A 12552-nucleotide genomic window follows, 5' to 3' on the forward strand; every position below is an offset into this window, starting at 1 on the left:
TTTTGAAAGATATATATATAATTTAGTTTTCTCAAGGTGTCTATGCCACCTAGAGACAACCTTTTAACTCTGTATAATATTTTAAAATGTTTGTTGTTGTTCTGCCATAAATCCATTCGTTTGTCTTCATAAACTTGATCGATTCAGAACTGATCACAGGAGTACAAGGCGAGAAAACACCCTGGATGTGATGACAGTTAAAATGATTACCGAACACGGTGTTTGGTGTTTAACTTTTAATTTGTTTTTTATTCATTTATTTTTTACTAAAAATGACTGAGCTCACACACACCAGTGAGGCCAAAAGGTACACTTTCAACAGGAACCAAATTAAAGAAAGAAAAAAAAGTGGCACTCAGCTAATAATGTATTTGCTACACACACACACACACATATATATTTTTTTTATATATAAAATGCAGAAAGATACTCACTATACACTAAAGTATATTACATCTTTGATAAATAAACCAATACTGCTCAGATGTATGACTTTTCTCAGAGAACAGAAACTGCTAGCTGGTTAAAACTGTAAATAAGCAGAACAGAAAAATAGGTAAAAGAAAAATGGGGGCACTCTGTGGTCAGTAAGCTATTTAGAGCACGAGTTACGTCAAACGTGACGGCTATCCTGTCTGTGATGATGTCAGACGAACTTTTTTTTCCTTTCTGTTTTTAAATTTGAGATTGATTTGCAACATAAAGTATTAGGTAAGAGTTTGGGACTCGACACAATTTGCAGTGTTTCTGTACAAATGAACGGTCAGCATTCACGAAGCAGCCCAAACAGTTCGGCTTTTTAGCATCCAAGACACTGGACACACATGTGGGCGCACACACACACACACACACACACACACACACACACACACACACACACACACACACACACACACACACACACACTCCTAGCTTGACATACACCATATGACCAAAAGTACATGGATTCATTCACACCCATATATTGCTGGAAATCCCTGTCTAAATCTAACAGCATTCATAAGCAGTTGCTCTTTTATCTTCTTTGCTGCTATAACAGCCTTCTGGGAATTTGGACCAGAACTGGGTGGATTTCTGCCCATTCGGTTACAAGCACAAAGTCACTTACAAGGAGCAAGAAGCCCTGGTGTTAATCTGCATACTCAGGGACACTGTCATACTGAGACAGGTTCAAGCTCCTTAGTTCCAGTGAAGTGAAATCTTAATGAGACAACAAAAACAAGAGACAACAGTGTGCTTCACACCTAGTGCCAACAATTTTAGGAAAACCCACATATGGGTGACAATCATGTTTCCACATACTTTTGGCTGGATAGTTCATGAGTAATTCTACCTTATATTCTACATTGTGTACACTAACCACAGCCTCACCCAGTTCTCATGAAAGCCACGTGGTGCATTTCAATGACATTTATCAAAAGGACGAGAGCCAAAAGAGAATATACAGAGAATATAGAAATGTAAAAAATACACTTATTGCCTGTACATAACAAAAAAAGCATACAAGAAGGTCTTTCCTGTTAGGAAATAAAGGAGAGGCCTTTTTTTGGTAACCCACATTCTGTCAGACCTGCTGATTAAACAAGAACGTCTGTGTGTGTGTGTGTGTGTGTGTGTGTTTAAAGGCATGTTTAAAAAAGATAGAGAAATTAAGAGAAAAAGAGACAGAGTGGGAGTAGAAATGATGTGTGTTTTGGTTTTGCATTAGGACTAAGATCGATTCTTTGGGGATTAAGAGAAGAATAATGCCCTTAAAACAAACACACACACACACACACACACACACACGCACGCACACACACTCGCACACACTCGCACACAGGAGAAGGAGAGTTGAGGGACATTTAAACACAAACACAACTTGAGTTGAAGGAAAGTTGAGGGACACTGAAACAGGAAGTGGAGCAGAGGCACAGTTCCTGCTGAGCACTACAGTGTCTAGTCCTGGCTTTGTTCAATCTCCAATGTCCTACTTAGTCCTCAAACCTCATTCTGTCCCAGTATAGACACTACATTACTGAAAGGGGGAAAGCAGCAGGAAGGAGACCAGTCTCATTCAGTTCAAGTGTCAAGTGTCAGTTCTCTCACACAGCCCTGAGCAGATTTAGTGCCTCTTCACAGAGGAGACTTTCTTCTTCCTGGCAGCCAGCATCTCATAGAACGGGTCCCTGCTGATCGCTGCCCTGAGGGAGACAAACACAATCTAATCACACAGGGATCTAATTCCCTGGAAGAAAGAAAAAAGAAAAGAAAAAAGAAAGAGGATGAATAATATAAGGCTGATTAATTATCTGCACAGACCTAGTTACAAGCTCCCCGGTTGTATATTTAATGCATTTACCGAGAACAGTGACTTACTGTACAATATACCATAAAGCTGGCAGTTATATACCTCTTAAATCCCACTGGTCAGAATGTGCTACTTAATTCTGATTGCTGTTATTCATACTAAGAACTAATTTGAAGTACTTTTGACTACATAAACAAATGTATATATAAAAAAATAAATATAACGTCAAAGTGTATAATCATTCTCAACTTTTTTTAACAATGGTTTTCCACTGTCAGTGTTTTGTTCTGGTTACATCAACTGTAACCAGAACTAAGCCTCTGAGGTCTATAAATCAAATCCAGCTGTCAGCTCCTTGGTCCAGGTTTGCTTTTACATATTTAAATATATGAATCTCTCCCTTCATATTCCCTTAGGCCACTACTGAGGTGGTTCTATATCCACTTTTAGTATTTGAACTGGGGGAAACTGTATGATGAAACACTGGGATGTTTTAAATCCTGAACTTTACACACATTTGGGATTACTAGGTGGAACAGCTGATGGTCTGAGCAGATCTGATGAACACTGAGTCAGTGACAAAGTCAGTGACTAAAAGACAACTCCTAAGACCATTTTTTTTAACGTTTGTTTTGGAGCTTCATTTCTACCTTAACACAAGGTTCATCTTCATGCCCTAAAATTATATTTCTAAAACGTTCCATTCATTTATTTATTTATTTTAAGTATCCAAGAGATCACAATACAGAAATACACAGATCTTACACATTTGAAAGATATCTGCTATACCAGGGGTCGGCAACCTTAAACACTCAAAGAGCCGTTTGGACCCGTTTCCCACAGAAAAAAAAACACAGGGAGCCACAAAACCCATTTGACATCTAAAATGAAAATAACACTGCATATGTCGTTTTTTACCTTTATGGAAAGTATAGGAAAAAAAACTGTAGTATGTTGTATTTATGAAATCAATGAACTGCTACAGAGTAAACGAAATTTTATTTCTGCAGGCAAACAAAAATATTTTGAACAGTTTGAACTAACCTTAAGTAAAAAGACGCTGGGTTGAAGGTTACCTTCAAATAAAATGTTCAATGTCTAATTGAGTCCTCTTCGGCTCCCCCCCCCCGAACCCCAATTTTTTTTCATTGTTTGTTGGGTTAAATCTTTCCCAGATATTGCTATTTTTTGATTGGCTGATAGTGTAAGGCTCGACTAATAACTCCAGGGTAGACGAGCTTGATTCCTGAATTTAGAATTAAAAGAATTTAGAATTACTTTTTTTTAACTAACTAAAATAAAATAAATTTAAATAAAATTTTTATTTTCCAAATCTACAGAGAGCCACAGCAGAGGGATGAAAGAGCCACTTGCGGCTCCGGAGTTTTTTATATACTTATATAGTAACAGTCCATGCCACCACCTATACAAAGTCCTTACTCTCGAATCCATGTCATTATCAGGTCAGTTGGCCCTAAACTACTTTTTCTACTTTCACCTTTTCCTGTTAGGTGTCGCCACAGAGAATCATCTGTTTCCACTAACTCTATCCTCTGCATCCTCACCAGTTACCTTCATATCCTCTTTTAACACATCCATAGTACAGTAATCCCTCGCCACTTCGCGGTTTAAGTTTCGCGGCCTCAGTGCATCGCTGATTTTTCAAAAATATTCATCGAAAACTAAAAATTTAAACGGTTTCCCAGGATGCCAGACAAAGAGAGAAACTCTCTCAGAGGCTTTGTACATACCCACGGCCACTCAGACAAGGCACATGATTGGTTCCCGGCGCGAGATCTGAGCTCTACCACTCTCGTTCATGCTGCCAGCTGTGTCTCGCGTATTGTGTTCGAAATTAACTTTTCGTTAAGCCCTTACAATGCCTCCTAAGTGCTGTGCCCCTGCGAAAGATTCCTCTAGTGAGCCCAAGAGGAAGAGGAAGATGATGACCATCAGTGAAAAGGTCAAACTTTGGGCCAATCCTGCTTCGTGGATTTTCACCTATCGCGAGGGGTTCCGGTCCCCATTAACCGCGATAAATGAGGGGTCACTGTAATCTTCAATTCATCCTCCCTCTTGACCTCTTACCTCGAAGCTCTATCTCCAACATCCCTCTACCAATATAACCATCCTCTGCACATCTCTAAACCATCCCAATCTATCCTCTCTGAACTTGTCCGCAAAACAGCCAACCTGAGCCGTGCCTAATCCTTCCCGATTGCTATCCTTCCTGATGCCTCCACTCACTTGATGCTGTTCATCCACTCGTCCTTCTCCTCGGTGGTAGGCGCAGAGATGCGGTAGAATGTGTGATTGCCCTCCACCACTCTGCCATCTGCCTCCGTTTTACACGCCTTGATCACCTGATCCTTATTGTCTGGTATGAAGAGCTCGAAACAGTTCTGAGGAGCACAAACAGAAATAATGAAACTGGAAGCCACAAAGGGGACACACTCGATTTGTACCCGATTTATCCTTCTGAATCTGTGTACGTAATCTTCTGCGTAATGTGAATGTAATCACTAACGGGCAAAAAAGAAGAAATGACTGACAGCGTAGGTTTCACTGTACAAAGGAAATGAAGAGTTGAATGTTCTGAATGTGATAACACTGAGAATCAGCACTACTTACTTTCGTGTACTAAAGCACAGATACTGTACAGAGATTATCGGTAGGTTTTGTCCACTGAAAACTGCAAGCCGAGTGTGTATGTTGCACTTTAAAAGACAAGATGTTATCTACCTTAATCACTTCCACTTACAAGACCTTACACTGTTAGTAATACAGACTCTTGTTACATGTACAGCATATATCTGAGACCTCTAGTGAAATCTTTCTTTGTACTGTGCATTCTTTTCTCATTTAATGCAAACTTTTTCTGTTCTGTTGTCAGCAACAACTTAAAGCTTGGAACATTTTACATGATGTTTTTTTTCAGTGTCTGGACTCCTGATAGACCCCAGAAGTTTATGTCAGAACTAATTATCCATGTTATGCTATGTCCACATATACAGCGTCTTGCAGTGACAAAGCTCATAATTAACGACAATCCTGCAAAAGTAAAACATTTCTTGACAAAATTCTTAAACCTTCTTTAAAAATCGTATTCTCTTACAAGATCTTTCTCTCGTACCCACTTTGGATGACATGGCTTGAAAGGCTGTGTGAGTGCTCCCTCTAGTGTCTAACGGACACCTTCCCCCATGTACAAAAAGATTTACAGGCATACAGATGTGCAGATGTTTCCAGGCACGTGTACTGCACAAAGCTATTAAGTATATAACATCATAGATGTTAAGCAAACCCAGCACACCTCAATTTTGGTTTGACGTGTCAAGCAAGGTCGGAAATTGTGGATGAACGTGCATATTGAGGCCGTAATGCTCTAGAGAGCATCGCTGTGGGAATTTTGTGGGAGTTGAGCTGAATTCAGTGGTGCAAAAGATTATATATATATATATATATATATATATATATATATATATATATATATATATATATATATATATATATATATATAGCATGCATATTGTGCTAAACTTCCTATTTTTTTTTTTACAGCACACTCCAGGTACTTTGTGCTCAGTAAAATGCTGAGTTTGCGCTCAGACTAAACAGCTGTATGTGACGTGACATACGGCTAAGTATGGTGACCCAAATTGTGTCCTGGATTGTTTAGGATTGGAAAGCAACCCAAAGCGCTGACTTAACTGATGGAGAACAAATTCTCTGCATTTAACCCATCCAAAGTGCACACACACACAGCAGTGAACACACACCCGGAGCAGTGAACGCGCCCGGGGAGCAGTTGGGGGGTTCGATGCCTTGCTCAAGTGCACCTCAGTCGTGGCCAGCCCGAGACTCGAACACACAAGCTTAGGATTACAAATCAGACTCTCTAACCATTAGGCCACGACTTGAACAGTCTTTACTGTCTATAAGCAAAGGAATTTATTCTACGTTTAAAGCTCAGGAATTTTTAAGCTACAAAATAACTTCTTAAGTATTATTAATACACTGTGTAAGATTTTTACTATATTCCTTTAATGTTTAGATAATGCTTAGATCAACCTAAAATACAACCATGATTCACTTCATCTTTGACTTCACTCTCTCTGTCCCACTGCAGCCCATATAAACAGAAAATAGCTGCTGATCTGTTTAAATACAGGGACCGCTGGAGTATGAACGAGGGAGCACGACTAGAGCAACAAAAAAAAAACTGAGTTTAGTTCCAAGACGGAGAAAAAGCTCACCGGTTTCTTGTCCTCTACTTCTCGGATGCTCAGGTTTTCCAAAGGAATGATTCCTCTGGGCTCTTTGTCCTGTGAAGAAGATATTTAAGAGATTATGGGTTGTGTGGTAGCATAAGTGATTATGCTGCCATATTGAATGTACAGAAACAGAATGTATTAGATGTAGATGACTTGTTAAATCACTTGATTTATGCAAAGTTTAGATTTGTGCACAGGAACAAAAATCCGGTGTTGAAATGGAAAAAAAAAACCCTGCAATAATCATAAAGAAATACAAATAAATTATGACATGTTCTAGTTTTTAGATTTCTGATATTTCCAGAACACAGGATGATGAAGCATATTTGTATTTACTAACGGGTTCGGTTAAAAATACAAACTATGGCAGTACAGACCTCACGGTTAAAAAGCAGCAAGCAAAGAAATTAAATTAAAATGAAAAAATTCACAGATCCTCAAGATGGAAAAAAACTAAAAAAAAAAAAAGAAAGAAATATATTAAGATAATGTTTTATTTATCTGTCGCAGAGCTTTGTCGTTTATGCCCAGCATCAGTTTTGGGAAAAAATTAAAATCTCTTCTTACTACAAGAATTTGCCTTAACTTACTTCCATATCTGTATAAATGTTATTATTTTTCCTCTTTAAGACTCTTTAGATCACATGATCTTATATCTGGTTAAATGACACGTTTTGCGGCTTGCGTTAATACGTCTCATTAAATAATCCTACAGCTAGTAGCACACATGCAGGAACCTCAAAATATGTACTGTATGTCCTGATTAAAGAGCACTTACTGTAGTGTACTCGAAGTAGTAGAGGCAGTTATCTGTGAGAATGAACCATCGTCTCTTCCAAGTTTTGACACGTCCACCTGAGAAACGCAAGGCGTGGGGTCAGTATAATCATGGTACGGCGTAACAAGGAAACCTCAGAGCACCCAGCACGTGAAGAGTGGAGCAGCAGGCAAGCAAGACAGACAGATGAGCAGGCAGACAATAAGAGCATTTCTATAAATATCTCCATTTCCCATTATTCCCCCAAACACTGCATTCCTTCCCAACTCTGTATTATGCTCCATCAGTCTCTCTCTATGGAATCTGGCTTTAAGTGGCATGTTTAATTCTGCTTAACTCCAAGCTTTACCCCAGAGTTAGGGTTGGAATCCAGCTCAGTTCAGTCACTTCTGTATTTGGAAATACATGCTTCAACTCACTAATGAACTGCGTTATCAGATTTAGTGCAGGACGTCAGCAAACTTGTCTTGGATTCCAGTCCATTCAGATGTTCAGAGATGTTACTCCGTCGTAAACACGTGTTGGAATTGCACTGACTGCTAAATGCTACCACTATATACGTTTTGGAATGCACAAAGTGAAGAACACCCTGGATGGAGTGGGAATTCACACACTTGTGGACAATTTAGAGATTCCAATTATGTCTAGGAGCAAAAACATGAAAACTCCACACAGAGGACAGCAGAAGGAAACAAACCCCAAACCAAGGTGGTGTGAGGCAGACACGTTAAACCACTAAGCCACTGTGACTGAACTCAGGGCCCTGAAACTGAACTGCTGATCCTCAATCCACAGAGAAACCAAACAATATCATTTTCTCCATGTAATTAGAGCCATAAAACTCTCATGAGTAAATGTGGCAGCAAACTAGACTTAATTAAGATAAATTAACTTAATCATAAACTCTAATATCATGTTCAGCCCACTCCCAACTAGTCCTTTATTACTGCCTCCGTAGACCTTCGATTAGTATACGTGTCCAAAAAGTCTTTTAAGCAACAATAATTAGTGTTTCCTCCTGTATCCGGGGGATTTCGGGACGCTCTGTATGTCGTGTTAAATGCAACCTTAACAACACGATGTAGGATGAGAATCGTCTCAGCTTCACCTGAGAAGAGTTACAGTGTACACAAAATAAATAAATAAATAAATGCCTTCTCATTAATATGACAACATCTGGAGATTTCCTTCTAGCATAATGCATTAGGTCCAATGTCTACTGTGGTTCAGGAATTTTAAAAAAAATTATAAAAAAAGAAATTCAGAATTTGTTTTAGAAAGATTTCTAAAAACTTGCATGCCTGCACTTTCTGATGAAGGAATAACCAGTTTTCCACTTTCTAAGCTTTGGATGAAAACGTCTAATCCAGCTACAGCCAAACAGCACAGCAACATTAAAGCATCAGGGAGCACAAGACCCAGAGCGAGCGGATCGGCTGATCGGGTGGTTGATTAGGATTAATGATCACTGAGAAGCACTAATGAGAACAATCACCTTGCAGAGGGATTTTGTTTAAGGGTTAGATGGAGTGTCCTGGATTGTTTAGGATTGGAAAGCAACCCAAAGCGTTGACTTAACTGATGGATCCAAACAGACAAAGTAAACATTGTGAGCTACAGCAGGATCTACGAGCTGCTGAAACACGAAGGGAAGCAATAACTAACCCACCTCCAGACATTAATGTACCGATGCTTTGTATTTCTCTCACAACAGTGGCCTGTTTTTATCTGGTGTAATAAATGATCGTCACTATAATGTATGTGATAAAAGAACCAGACAAGTGCAAGCTTAGTATCTGGAAACAGCTTAATAAACTACTTCTTTTAGAATCTGTGTTTGGTTAATAAGTCAATATTTACTTTGATGACTTTTATTCAGATATCATTTCTGCACTTGATTGTTGATTTTATATCATGTCCTATCCCTTGTGCATGTGTAAGTGGCCACAATAATAAAGTTCAGAACTTTAACAAAATGCAGTAAGTTGTACAACCACACACACAAACACACACACACACGCACACACACACTCGTACGTTCTCTTGCATGCCACGCTCACCAACTGCAACAGGGCAGGCCACACACAAACACACACAGCTACACGCACACAGACACACGCCTCTGCTTTACTAACAGCATGGAGAACAGCAGCGCAAGCACTTTGGTCCAGATGCAGCATTTCCACTAAGTCCAGATAAAGTGTGAACACCACAAATGATCCTGATCAGATAAATCTAAAAGGACGTGCTCGTGTCCTCAAGTCATTCTTAATACTGTATTGTGGGTAGTGTTTAGAGTTGAAAAGAGTTTGCTGCTTCCAATCCAGACAGAAAATACTGCAGCTCCCAAAGTGTAAATAAACAAGACATAAAAAAAACTGAACACCACAGGAAACAGTGAGAACTCTTTACTACGGTGGTCACATGGAACCCCAACCACAAGCACCCTGCAATCGACCAGCAAAGAGAGAGAGAGAGAGAGAGAGAGTGAGAGAGAGAGAGAGAGAGAGAGAGGGGCACATGGACAAATCCACCAGCTTGATGGGAAATAATAGACGGCTAACAAAAAATTAGACCAAACTAAAGGCTCAACTGAAATAAAAGGAGGAACCCTAACACCAGACAGAGGAGAGGAAAAGAAAAGCATGGCAAACCACCAAAAGCAACCGAGAGCAAGGAGATGGACTAGATTTTATTTTTTTTTAAAGGGAAGAGGTGGGGAACAGGTGTACATACCTCCTGAGGGAAAAGATAACAGCCAAAATCATGGGAACAAACGAACACACGAGGAAGAAAAGAAAACAAAAAATCAAATTAAATCAAATTAAATGGTAAGAAATTATATCCACCACACGCTGCTGATCAAAGGAAGTGCTTCTGTTGTTTTTTTTTTTTCCTTTTGTTTTTTCAGAAAACTTCTAGAACTACATTATTCACATCTAGTGCCAGGGTAAGAAAGCAATACAAATGAAGCAGGGTAAATAAACAGCAAATTAGAATTGAATAATTGAGTAGAAATATCCTGGGTCCATGACCTATTCTGACCACAAGGGGGTGCTCTTTATCACAATAAAATGCTGCACTTCATTCGTTTAAAAAGCCGACCGAATTGTTTGTTCTCTCTGCACTCCTCATCACAGGCGCAGCATTCTGATCAATACCCTGGGAGATTGAAGGGATCTGTTTCTCTGGTCTGGGAGCAACTTTAGACCCTGACGAAACAACAGCATGACATTGAATCAGCACTGAAACGGTTGTTTGGGCAGGGGTTAACCAGAGGAACAGGACAGAAAGGACCAGTGAGATGTGTTTTGCTGTAAGTCAGTGTAAATGTGCTGAAATACAGCAGAGCACAGCACTAGAGTTCCAAAAGGGGTCACCAGAGGGTGTGTGTGTGTGTGTGTGTGTGTGTGTGTGTGTGTGTGTGTGTGTGTGTGTGTGTCTAAGAGAGATGACACAGGAGCAACGCACATGTCTGTATCTGTAAATACAATATACAAGTAAACAGTTCAGCTTAGTGACGTCGGTCCAATATCACAGTTCATCGGATCTCCGCATCAGGGCTGCAAATAAGATCCTCTGCTCAGAAGCCAGCTACTGAACACCTGCTGATGGCTTTATGGCTAAATCTCATTGGATGATAATGCAGATATATGAATTATTAATGAGTCTTAAGATGACCTCAAGGTCACATTAATTATGAATGCAGGGGTATGTGGAGGCCCGGTGATGAGCCACGCTTCATAACAATACACACTTATACACACTTTTATACACACATTTAATATTTGGAGATGAATATTAGCACTTAGTATAACAGAAGAGTATTGAATGATTCCTGAATGTTAATTCTAGCACATTGTATTTCGCTCACCCAGTTTGAGCAGCCAGCCCTCTCGGTCAGGGTTGAAGAACGTGTGTGTGAGGTCGTTGCCGTCGTCCTCTGGGATTTTAAACGGCTCGTTCTTGATGCTCTCGTACAGGTTCTGGAGAGGACCGAGATGAAGAGGAAGCAACACAGAAGCAGGTGGGAAACCAACAGTGATGTTAGCACAACAACACAGATTTGATAAAACATTAATGGGTAATTAAGGGCTCTTCAGTACAGTTAGTCATCTGTATAGGACTGAAACAAACAAAATATTTGTGCTTCTAGTGAAGAGAGACCGTGTTTCTCTGGAATTGCAGTGAATTTAAAATTGAATCTGCTTGTAAATGGATTACAGCCTGCTCTCTGGGTTCGTTCTCAACACCGAAGCTTCCCTGACTGATGCTTCGAGTCACAATAACCAACACCTGGTCATATAGTGCAATTGCTGCACAGTGTTATTTCACATGTATATCATTTCGCTGTATGCTCAGTATGTTACGATACTCCTGATGGTCCAGAGGCAGGATCCAGTGTTCTCACTGCCGTGGCCTGGGTTTGATTGCAGGGCAGTGAGCTAGCCCAGCCAATAAAGAGTTAACACTGGGTGCTGATATTAAGCACAGAGGGCTGAGTCAGGAAGGGTATCCGGCAGGGGCAGTTCTAGGATTTCATCTTTAGGGGTTTTAGCCCTCAGTAAGAATTTAAAACAAGAAGAGTTTTATATTATATGACTACATAGTGAGCCAAAAGTTATGCTATTATTTAAAATGGCAAAAGTAAACACCGAAATTTTATGCATGATGTAATGATGCCAGTCTTGCATCAAATCAGTTCGTGTGTATTCTCTACAAACAGTGTGTCCAATTAATGCGGTCATTAATATAAAAATATTCACAAGACAAAGACCAAATCAATAAATGTTATTTTTATTTAATATTGAATGGATTGTTTGCATTAATATTTTGTTTGTGCTACAACTCTGGTAATAAGAATAGTTAAATTTCACTGCTTTTGGTTACCGTCTTTGCGGCTTTCCGCTAATTAACGTTATAGATAAACGCCTCCAGCTCTGACTGCTGATGATGCACTACTGAAAGACTACAAACACGCACGTAAAAGCAAAGTAAAAAAAATCGCTCTTGCATCAAACTGATAAATAATTTTCTTTCCCATCGACATTTTATTGTTTAATTATGAAAGTAAAAATTATACTTTTAGTTTTAGAGTGGCTGAGATCACAGACAGGGGGCTCAAGCCACCCTAAAAAAGGCCTAGAACCGCCCCTGGTATCTGGAGTAAAAGCTTCACCAAATCTAATACGAGGACCACATGATCTGCT

The 12552-nt window shown here is 39.6% G+C and overlaps 1 protein-coding gene across 6 annotated transcripts in view; it reads right to left on the reverse strand.

Moving 5' to 3' along the window:
• Nucleotides 1-221: 221 nt before the first annotated feature.
• cyth1a (cytohesin 1a) overlaps nt 222-12552 on the reverse strand; it is a 67749-nt gene continuing 55418 nt past the window's right edge. For 5 of the 6 annotated variants that reach the window (XM_047801043.1, XM_027141735.2, XM_047801045.1 and 2 more), the window contains 5 exons: nt 11216-11328; nt 7343-7421; nt 6547-6615; nt 4538-4692; nt 222-2183 (listed from right to left, as the gene is read on the reverse strand). In XM_047801043.1, coding sequence (XP_047656999.1) covers nt 2105-2183; nt 4538-4692; nt 6547-6615; nt 7343-7421; nt 11216-11328 — 495 coding nt within the window. In that variant the 3' untranslated portion in view covers nt 222-2104. The remainder of the gene's footprint in view (nt 2184-4537; nt 4693-6546; nt 6616-7342; nt 7422-11215; nt 11329-12552) is intronic. The other variant, XM_027141734.2, reaches the window with a different exon arrangement.

This window comes from Tachysurus fulvidraco, chromosome 15 (assembly GCF_022655615.1).
Source record: "Tachysurus fulvidraco isolate hzauxx_2018 chromosome 15, HZAU_PFXX_2.0, whole genome shotgun sequence".
Lineage (NCBI taxonomy): Eukaryota > Metazoa > Chordata > Actinopteri > Siluriformes > Bagridae > Tachysurus > Tachysurus fulvidraco.